This window comes from Numenius arquata, chromosome 22 (assembly GCF_964106895.1).
Source record: "Numenius arquata chromosome 22, bNumArq3.hap1.1, whole genome shotgun sequence".
Classification (NCBI taxonomy): Eukaryota; Metazoa; Chordata; class Aves; order Charadriiformes; family Scolopacidae; genus Numenius; species Numenius arquata.
In genome coordinates, this window is record NC_133597.1 from 69,922 (window position 1) to 80,747 (window position 10,826).

At 51.6% G+C, this 10,826-nt stretch overlaps 1 protein-coding gene across 4 annotated transcripts; it reads right to left on the minus strand.

Moving 5' to 3' along the window:
* Positions 1-59: 59 nt before the first annotated feature.
* Positions 60-9,135, minus strand: VPS11 (VPS11 core subunit of CORVET and HOPS complexes). 4 transcript variants are annotated; one of them, XM_074162307.1, is made up of 16 exons: positions 8,953-9,135; positions 8,710-8,858; positions 8,395-8,530; positions 7,199-7,362; positions 6,850-7,097; positions 6,252-6,453; positions 5,843-5,979; positions 4,726-4,912; positions 4,210-4,353; positions 3,491-3,715; positions 3,059-3,220; positions 2,462-2,601; positions 1,966-2,168; positions 1,259-1,430; positions 926-1,148; positions 60-304 (listed from the first exon to the last, which is right to left on the minus strand). In XM_074162307.1, exons 1-16 carry the CDS (start codon positions 9,104-9,106, stop codon positions 140-142), a joined length of 2,811 nt encoding a protein of 936 aa, XP_074018408.1. In that variant the 5' UTR covers positions 9,107-9,135; the 3' UTR covers positions 60-139. The 4 variants fall into 4 exon arrangements, with proteins under 4 accessions (XP_074018408.1, XP_074018409.1, XP_074018407.1 ...); XM_074162308.1 differs by having other exon boundaries at positions 3,527-3,715; positions 5,843-5,994; XM_074162306.1 differs by having other exon boundaries at positions 5,843-5,994.
* Positions 9,136-10,826: the final 1,691 nt, after the last annotated feature.

Genomic DNA, 10,826 nt, shown 5'->3' on the forward strand with positions numbered 1-10,826 from the left:
GCGGCCCACGTGACCGCGCCCGCCCCCGCCCCGTCGCGGCGTAGGCGGCCCCGGCACTCGGCGCTGGCAGCTGGTGCGTTTATTTCGGGGCTGGGGGACAGAGCGGGGGGAGCCCGTACAACGCGAGCGGGTGCGGCGGTCAGGTGCTGCGCTTGGTGTGGATGAGCAGCTCCCGCTGCAGGCCCGCCTCGATGGTAGCGGCTGCCTTTCCCGAGGGCACGTCCGTGATGAGGGTGAGCTTATTGAAGACGCCTCGACCGAAGTAGTCGGCAACAACGGAGAAGCCATCGTTGGAACACTTGAGCTGCCGGACGCAAAGCAGCAGCGTCAGCGAAAGCCACCAGCCCCTCTCCTTCCACTCCCTGCGCTCCCTATTAGAGGCCCGGTCACCCCTTGGCCCTTGTGCTAGTTCAACGCGAGGGCCGCGCCAGCGGCCTCCTCCGCTAAGGTTTGCCTGGCTGTTCCGCCTCTTGTTTCGATCCTACGTCTGAGGCGTGCGCCGAAAACGTAACAAACAGTTACCTTAAGCAGGAAAGCGACCGCCTCGGCTACTCTCGTCTCCGCGCGCATTAACGTGTTCTCGCTAATGCCCCGTTCTGGACAGGGACCTGCTGGAGCGGGGCCAGAGGAGGCCACAAAAATGAGGAGAGGCTGGAGGACCTCTGCTGTAAGGACAGGCCGAGGGAGTCGGGGTCGTTCAGTTTCGGGGTCAGGCGAGCTCTCTCCGGAGACCATCGAGCACCCTTTATGCCCTGTACATAATGCAGTCACCCTAGTCTGGCCCAATGCCTCACTATTCACAGACAGCATAACCTCGTTTACACACCACCTTCAGCCTTATCCTTCTCTATGAGCCTCTGGGGATCTGTAGACGGATCTAAACCCTACTTATTTAAACTCGTTAAGACAGGCAATGTTACCCTACCTGATGCTGAAACTGGTCGTGCAGATCTCTCTTCTGCTCCTGGGCTCGGATCATGTCCATCACTTTGCGATTTTCCGGCATGCAAGTAGGACATTCTGAATCGCTCTCAGAGTAGCTTTCAAAGCAATGCTGGTGGAAGGAGTGACCGCACAGAAAGTGGACTGAAGGCAGCTCCAGGGCACTGGTGCAAATGCTGCACTTGGTCTTCTGAAAGATCTTGGGACTGAGAGAGCGAGAGGAGGCAGAAGGGTGAGAGAGACGGTATATTTTTCCTCAGCAGAAGAAAACAACAGTTCTATCCTATATAAGACAAAGCAGCACGCGGTAACACACCTTGCTTTCAGCTCTTCGATCTCCTGGCGGATCCTTGTAGTTTCTTCTCGGTATTTTTGAATTCTCTGCTCATCCTGCTCTATCTGGCGGCTCTGCTTCTGCAGCTTGTTGACAAGATAATCCTTAATCACAGACAGCGTGGCTGTGGAGTTATGAGCCAGCGTCTGCACAACTGAGAGCAACAGAGACGTTAGTTTCAACGCAAGCAAAAAAACTGCAGCTACGCTAGTCCTACTCCAACAGACCGCCTTCCTGTAAAAGGCCACTTACAGGCAAAGGCAGTCAGCGTTCTTACTGAACGGGACAGCACACTGAAAGACTCAGTGTCCGTTTGACCTCTTCCAGAAATGGGTCACCGGGAGCATATTTGGATAGCTTGGACCAAAGGGGGCAGAGCAAGCATCTAGTGGACTGGATTCCATTTCAGCTTCTCCACCATGGCGCAGCGGGAGTTTCGGCAAGCCCTTCACCTCCCCGCACCGACGGAACAGAAATCACGTACGGATAACCTGTATCGCTGATCTTTTTCCCTAATCTGGGAGCTGTTACTGGCATCTCTTTTCCCTACAGAGCAGGGAATACACCACTTCAAATGGGGGGGGTCAAACTTCGTTGATACTTCTCTCGTATTTCTAGTCTACAGAGAGTGCTATAAACTAGTCGGGGGGTTGGCTTTTTTTTTCTGGGGTGCCGCGTGTTACTGTTACCAAGCAGCGGAGGCATAAGATTCTTGTTCTCGATGTGTTTCAGCACGGCAGCAATATACTCTTTGCAGTCCTCCTCCTTCCGCGCAAAGTAGCCAAGAGCCTGTTCCCAGAGACAAGCCTCTTGATCTCCATATAACTCGCACACCTCGATCACCTTCTTGTACTGCTCATTCTGCATGTGGTAGTGCATGATCTGTTGGAAACTATGGGAGAAGCAGAGACTCGTGAGCTGCAACAATCCATCTCTGAGTCGATACAGGGACCTCAGATTTTCACCCAGCCGTGCAATCCCCAGACGATCACGCAGAAGCCAAGACAGGTCTGTCATTCGCTCTCTATGTAACTGCCCCGCTATAACATCAAGATACTTTCAGCTGAGCAACGATCTACAGTTCCCGTCTCGAGACGCTAAAGAGGTCGCAGGGACAGTTAACGGCTCATAAACCCCCGCGCTGGGAGTGGAGGGACAGGACTCGTAGACAAGAGCAATACTCACAGTTTGCCCTGCTCATAGAGGTAGAGGACACCGTCCTTGAAATTGTGCATCTGACATAAGACCAAGGCCTTATCAAAGACCGTTTTGAACCTTCCGCTCTTCAGGAGGGTAAGGGCTTCATTGCGCAGCTTCTCTTTGACCTGCACAGAAGGGGGAGAGGTCAGGGACACATTTTGCACTAAGACCTGACGACGAGTTGCAGCTCCTTCAAAGAGGAGGACAGTTCTGCTGTTTGCCCTCTATCCCTTCTAAGCGAACGGGACACGATCTCTTTTGCCCAAACAGCCAGCATCCTCACAGATCTAGACAAGCAAACAGAGCTACTTTTGTGGGAGAGACATCTGCCCACAGAGGTTGTATTGTCCGGAATCCGTTCTTAAATGAGACTCGTACTACACAAGCTCGGCCTCGCTGAAAGGAGCGTTCTCCCAGCTAACAGGCTGCTTTCCCATTTATGTGCCGTCTGTCCAGCGCAGCATACGTATTGCCTCATGTTATCAATGCCCATCCGGAAAGGTTATGCGTTGGCAGGAATGCAAACAGGATTCAAAGACACCAAATCTCCCTCTCTAAATACAAAGCTAGAGGAGCTCAAACCTGCTCATCTTGTTCATGAGCCCAGTTCTGGAGCCGAAGTTCCAGTAAAGTGTCATAGACGCCCTGCGGAGAGTCGGCCTGCACCTCAGTCATGTGCTCCAGAAAAGCCTTCAGCTCTCGGGAGTTGTTTGCAAAGACCGGGATGAACTCCTCTGAATTAGCCTGTAACACAGCCAGAAAAAGTCAAGCACCCCGATCCGTCTCAGCCAGACCCGTGCTTCTTCCCTGCCACGCGGACCGCTCGTTCCCAGGGTCTGTGACACGACGGACACGGCACGGTACGGGATGCCGATTACGGCAGGAATCGGTTCCGAGAGATAGTTTTTAAGCGGTCTCTCGTCTCTGGGACTACCGGGACGGGGCTTCTCATTACGCCTAAAACATCGGGCCGGCACCGCAAGAAGCCCGAGCGCTTTATTGCAAAGTTACTACTCGAGAGCGACAACTGTCAGACGGTGCAAACCGTACCTTTTTTCCTTCCAGCGTCCCAGGGCCTTCATTGTCTCCCGATGGCCGGTAATCAGTGCAAAGGATCTTCAGCAATTCTGTGGTCTCGTTCGGGACATGGTGCATCAGGATTTTACCGTACCGCTTCATGTTGCTCTCCGCCTGATCAAAAGGCAGTTTTCCGATGTAGCGCAAAGCCTCTTGGTAGTTCTGTGGGGGCGACCAGCAAAACAATCACAAGACGTCGGCTCCGCTCTCCGCTCGGAGGTTAGGACAGAAAGCACTGAAGACACGCCACAAGTATGCCGTGAACACCATGTCCTCTGAATTATCACCTAGTTCGCTACGCCTGCTCGTTTTCCTCCCTCCTCGGGGAGGAAAACTGCCTCTGGCCCAGCGGAAAGAGAGCGCGATTTAGATCGATCTCTCACTAACCACCCTCCTTCCTCCCAAAGGGCACCGTGAAAAGCCACACCCGAAACAGAACAAAGATGACCCTCCGATTTCCACCCCTAGACTACCACAGAAGCTGAAAGAGGAAAACCGACACGCGAGCGGCAGCCGGTGTTGTCCGCTACGTCTGCAGTCCCGTCGGCACACGAGCCACAGGGAAGAGGTCAGCGAAATGGGGTTCTGACAAAAGAGGAGGCTAGAGGAGCGGTATTCTCCCCAATAAGAACAGGAAAGCAGTAACATCTCCTCACCTTGATGTCCTCTAGCTGGATTTTGAGGTACCATTCATGATGGGCGTGCTTCTCTGCCAGGTACACAGCATGAGAGTAGTAACCAGCTTGACGAAGCACCTTGATCGCTGTTTCCACGTCAAAGCGGACCTCGCTCTCGCTCGTCTACAAGAACGAAAGCAGAAAGGTGGTCCCTCGGCAACGTTCCCACGGTCCCACAGCAGAAATCGTTTCCGTAAGAGGAGGAAAGCCAGAGCAGGGACAACCGAGTACCTCTCGTGCACGGGAAAGGTGTCACGCATGCAGAAAGAAAGAAGTCTAACGGTTTGTCATTAGCTTGCCAGCAAAAGCCAGCACGCTCCAGACTCGGCCAATCTGAGAACGTAACCAGAGCTTGGAAATAAAGGAGCAAAGACGGGGGTGCTGAGGGACAAATCCATTCAGCCCAACGGGATCCAATTTATAACGTCACCGCTACCCCTTTTTAATCATCACGACAACGTAACACCTTTGCGTGATTCCACCTTCCCCCAATACCTTAATGAACTCCTCCAGTTTGGAGCTGTCTTTGAGCTTGGTATAGCAATTCAGCAGAAGCGTAGTATGATCCGCATTGGCCAGGGACTGCAGGTGGAGCGTCTGCAGATAGGCAGTGAGGTTGTGGATACGCTGAGCGTCCAGGAATTTCCGAATAACGTAAGACGGTTCCAGCTTCCCTATAGTTCTGGGACGGGGAAGAGTCACGTTACAAGAGACCGTGTACCCGGGATGTCAAAATAAATGGAGAAATTAACGACAGAGCACAGAGCCGCCTTAACTTCAGCAGGCGCTAACCCACTTGGGACACTCAGCTACGCCTCAGAAGTAACAACTAGTTATGGCGAAAGTCCACCCGCCCGCACGCGCAGTGGAACAACTAACCCTCTACAAAGGCCACAATCGGGACGACGGTGATGGCTCGCAAGGAGTTAACCCTCCTTTAAAGGAGGCAGCGAGACCACGGACAACGCTCTGACCGCAGCTAACCGGTAAGCCCAAAAGACAGGGAACAAAAGCCGTCTTTTCCCTCATTTCGGTCACATCACTCATGCCCGCACGGAGCAGTTCAGACACGGTTATCCTGACACCTAATGCAAGCTGGCAATAAAATACACGCCAACTCTCGCTAGACGTCAGGACTCCAAAGTTACAGTTCTACACGAACGCAACACTTCGCGGCATTTCAAAGAGACCGAAGATGAAGTTTTTGGCAAGCCCCAGAACAGGCTGCTCCAAGTTATAAAAAACCCCGAGACGTTTTAAACCTGACATCGAGCATTTTCCAAGAAGACTGCCATACGCGGTCAAATCACATCAACCATCTTACCTAAATGATGTCATCAGGCCCCATTCCATCCCACTGTACCTTCACTATTCACGTTAAATATAACCAAAGAGGAGAACTTTACCTTGAGGTGTACGGAGTGGTTTTCAAGCACCTTCTTCTGAGACTTTTAACCTCACTGACGTGTTTCTCTCTACTGGTAGAATTTTCACCTCGTGTCATGCTTTTTTTGTTTTGGTTTGTTTCTATTCCTAGGCTGAAACAGCAATCGAGGCCTCCGTAGCTCCTACCTGTACGACCCAATCAACGCTCCACAGGACCCCCGCTTACCGGATATACTGCTGGATGGCTCCGTCATGGTTCCCCTTGTTATACAGATGATCGCCGTACTGCCGGAAGATCTCTGACAAGCCATCGCTGTCCAAGTGGTGGCTCTTGGCCAGGTTAATGGCCATTTCAAATAAGTTCTTTCTGAACAGCATCTGTTAAACACACGGTAAGAGCAGTGTGAGGGAAATACCACCCCGCAAAACGTGTCGTTTCTTCTTTTTGGTGCCGTACGCATAACGTGCTCGGGCTTTTAAATACCAAATGCCTTAAAAAGCTGGTCGGGCTGTAAAGCTACCAGGTCACTTGTTATGTATCTCACATACCCGAACGGTTCGACTTTTCGACCCGCAGAGCCAGTACAATCTTGCAGACATAAGGCAGAGACTAATAACAAAACAGATTTACACGCCTCGAGTTTGGTTTGCGTATCCTTCTCCTGCAGAACGTGGATCTTTCCATCTCGGGTCAGCACATACAGAGAACCCCACTCTGCCAAGACATCCACTATGTCGTCAAAGATCGAGCTGTACGCAATGAATTTGTTGCACAAGTCATAGATATTCAGGACTTGTTTGTCCGAATTCTGTGCCTCGTTCCCAGCAAATTCTGACCTAGAGAGCAGAAGACCGTTTAAGAAAACACAGAGAGCGTGACTTGAATTCTTGATACCTAGGCAAACTGGGGATGTCCAGAGAGCAAGGCAAATGGGGTTCATTTGAGCGATTAAACTGGGCAAAGCGCCATGTATTTATACACAAATTCCATCTACGCGTTAGATCGATAAATTCATAGGACTGGAAAAAAAAAAAATCCGCTCATTCAGCATGCTTAGGCGTGCTACTGTCAAAACAGAAGCTAACCGACATATGCGTCCGGAGGAATCTTAACAACCTCTGACGAAGTTGCAATCGGCCCCCGAGAGCAAAGCTTCACGAGGAACAAGGAAAAAGAGGGAAAGCAGGAAGCTGCAAGAGCTAAAAGAACTCATCTGTTCCAAGGAGCCCTACTTTGGAGACGTCTTTCGGTCCTTGGACACGATGATGAGGTACCCCCGATACCAGTGAACAATCAGCTTTTGTCCCTCGAAGGCAAAGCAGGGCCCACGTTCATCCGGCTGATAAAGGTACACGCACTCGTTCCCCGCCACGATGAACTGGAGATCCTGGGAGGGGTCGCTGAGGGACGAACAGCGCAGTCCGCAGCCGTGAGTGTCCAGCTCCAGGTGAGGATAGTCCTTCGCTGAAAGCATGTAAGACTACAGAGGAAATGCGAGGTTTTGGGGATCGCTCCGAACTAGACTCCGAAGCCAATGCAATTTGCAAGTCAGAGCCTCGTTTTTCCCAATTAACTCCCCACCTGAATGTTCTCTGTGGTCACCACAAAGAGATGTGTCGTTTTGCCAGACTGTCGGAACGCGAGGCCAGTAATAGGGTAACTGCCTTCGTGCAGGATCTGGGTCTTACTGTGCCGGTCTCGAGTGATGTCTCCTTTTGTCAGAACAACGCTCCCATCCGCAAACCCTGGAGAAGGGGACAGACCAAACGGTTACGTATACGGCGCTCTTGAAATATTATCCAGCGTAAGTTATGGCAGCTCCAGTCAGCGACACCACCTTGCTCGCCAGCAAAGTACGGAGTAACGGGATTGCCGCAGGTTCTCACGTCAAGGAAGTATGTGCCAAACCACCCCGATTCCTCCCGTTGGGTTCAGAGCCGTCACCCGACGGCACACAGGATGTCACCATTCAGCAAGGTTCAATTTGCTTTCCACGCACAAACTTCACTCGCAGGTTATTTTTGTTTGAGTCGATCTGTGTTTTATTTTATGAATAGCTTTCTCATCCACCAACCCTAACTATCATTTTAATTCGCTTGCTTATTCAAAACATGCTACGCACTGTAAAACAAAAACTAGAGATTTCCTAAGATTGAGCAAAACACACAGTTTCCACAGCTCGCCGACAGCCCCAGTCCGGCAAGTTGTTCCAGGGTCGAAGGCCACAGCACACATACAGGAATCTTTCAGATTTCACCGCAGGGACAAACTCACAGAAAACGCTCGTAACCTCACGACGTTGTTGCTCTTACTTTGTCAGAGGTTAAGCAAGAAACATTACAAAGGAATGGCTACACCCAAAAAGATAAAGCGGCGTTTTAGTTTTAAAAAAGTTTTATATGCAGCACTTGAAAAAAATCTCTCCGAAACGTTACGTATCACAAAACGTATGTTTTTTCCGGCACTACAACAAAAGATAAAATCAATAAACATATAACCTTACCGACTGGCGGGGAAAGATGACATCAACTAAAAAGACACGCTTCCCTTTTAAGTATCAAAATTATTACTGTGATATATACAGACAGGCTAAATTTACATATTTATCTTCTCAAACTCTCTGACGGTGCAGGATACGCCGTGTCTCCGTGAGAATAACGTGAAAACTGCGCAAGACGAAAAACTGTCAGGACGCTGATTTTTGTGCTATCTACTCATTTTCCTTACGTAAGGACCGTAGGATTTTTCTTAAGCTGTTACAGTTCAGTTTTACTTACCGATAGCCATGAAATTGAGATTCTCGTGGACGGTGAGACAGGATACGACTGTGGGCTTGTTACCTGGTATCGCTGGAAAAATCCGCGTACAGAGGGGGTTGCCACCGTCGCGTTTCTCCAGGTTCCAGACTTTAACCTACAAACGACGACGATCCGGCGTAAGCAAAACACGAGGTATCAGGAGGCCAAAACCGGGCATCAAGCGTAACAGAATGAGCCAGCTAATTAAGGGAAGAAGGGTTTGCCGAGATAATCGCAGCAGTTTTACTAAAGACCCGTAACACAAATGCGCTGTCCTGCCTCTCTCTGACTCACCAAGGGGTTAATGCCCTCCTCATCCTCCCCGACCGACACCAGGATGCTGTGCTGCTTCAGCTGGTACAGGTGCGTTACCCGCAGCTTGTACGCCTGGAAACTGCTGAGCTGGAGGGAGCGAGGCAGGAACCAGATCTGCCCTTCCATATGTAGCGCGCAGTTAAGGCACACAAGGGGGAATCGCGGCCCCGCCGAGCCCCAGGCCGGCCCCGGCGCCCGCCCCCGCCGCCTCCCGCAGGATATCCCCGAAGACGAGGCTGCCCCGGCCCGAGTCGCAGACGGCGATGCCCGGGGGCAGGGCGAAGGGCTTTCCGCCAGCCCCGTCCGGCCCCGGCGGCTCCTTCACCGTCTCCCTGTCGAAGAAGACGAAGCGGCGCCACTGCAGGTAGGCGGCCATCTTGGGGTCGGGCCGAGCTCCCGCGCCTCTCACGTGACCGCCCCGGCGGGTCACGAGGCACAGCGCGCCGCTCCGCCCCGCGCGTGCGCACCCCTAACGCCCAGGGGCTCACCGGTGCTTTGGCCTGCGGAATTTTCACCCGGAGTAGGTGACTGCGGAGCCACCCGAAAGCAAAACCCCACACAGGTTTTTAAGCCTGCAAAAGTCACCGTACTTTGCAATAATTGTCTTTCTGGTCCTTCACCAACCGGTAGAGAAAACGCCTCGAGTTTTACATACCCTGCTTGAGTGCAGCTGCTGCTCGTCAGGCCGGCTCCAGCTAAAGACCCCAGCGGATCTACGACATCAGAAACTCGGCGACGGACACCATTACTGCTGTGTTTATGACAATTACTCGGGAGGTTTGCAGAGAACAACCAGCGAGTTTGTCTCAGGAAGGTCTCACGCCGTTCCCCGTCGTGCAGACAATTTTTTTCAGAGCTTTCGCAGCTCAAGGTTCACAAAGTGCTTTGAATAGGACAACCCTTTTCCTCCACCCAGTGACTTAAAAGAGCCCTCCGTCCAAAAGATGCAGTCTCGCTTTTGAGATTTGCCATGAAATTTTCACACCACGCTTTGGCTGCGTGCGCCAGGTACTGGGCCTCTGCCACAAGGACACCCAAATAGTTTTTACTTCCCTCCCGGTTTTAACTGCCGATGGCGCTCAGCTGCTCCGGGTGCAAGAGGAGAACAGACCGTGGGTAATGAAGTAGTACTGTACACACCGAAGTGCGGCAGCGGCTTTTCCTCCCTTTGCAGCCGGCTTTCCCTTAGGTGTAAGCAAGAAAAAGCAGTTATTTCAGATACTTCAGCTGAGAGCACAAGTCGCTCTGGTCAGAAGAGCCCATCGCGTCCCTTTACCTGTGGAAGAGGAAGATGAACAATGTAAAGACACAGCCCCATCAGACTTCTGCAGCGCTGCTCCGGCCCCAGACGGAAACTTTCATTGTCACCGTCGGGGCCAATTCATCGCTGCAACCAGCCGGCAGGTAGCCTCTGCTCGCCCAGTCGAGATGAGACTGCGGCACATCGGAGCCAGGAAGAGCCACGTGCCGCTACGGAAAGAGAACGGCTCCCACGGCTGCGCCTCGCTCCCAAGGGCGGAGAGCCTTCCCCTTTGCCAAGACCGACTCCCTCTTCTCAAGGCTTCTCTCCAAAGCTCGTTGCGAGCATCCGACGAGGGCCAGGACCCTCGATAAAGGGGTCAGCACGCTTTTCGCTCAGTGCAGTCAGAAGAAGAAAAAACAAGACCGAACTGGAGTTCCAGGGAGCTTTTATTGAGTTTAATCAACAAAATCAGGATTTTACCATTCATCTTTTTTTGCACTCGGAACTCATGAAGCTCTTCACAAGTCAGTGCTACGACGCACATACAGCCAGAGAAATACATTCTCAACAAAACGTGAGCTCCACTGGAGAGTTTGCCAATTACCGATTTAACAGAAAGCCAATTTTCCCCTCCCTCCCCTGAATGTTTTCAAGGACTAGTCCGTATTGTTTGCTGGTTAACAGTAAGGACACCAACCTCTTGACTAGGGACCAGTGGATTATGATATTCCACCCGAATTGCAAATAATTTCTTTTCTTGAAATAAAAGTTCCAGTTTCTTTCAATAAAGGGAACAGTGACTATTTGCTTCTCCTGACGCCCCTTCCCCATAATTATTGGTTAAAATACAGCA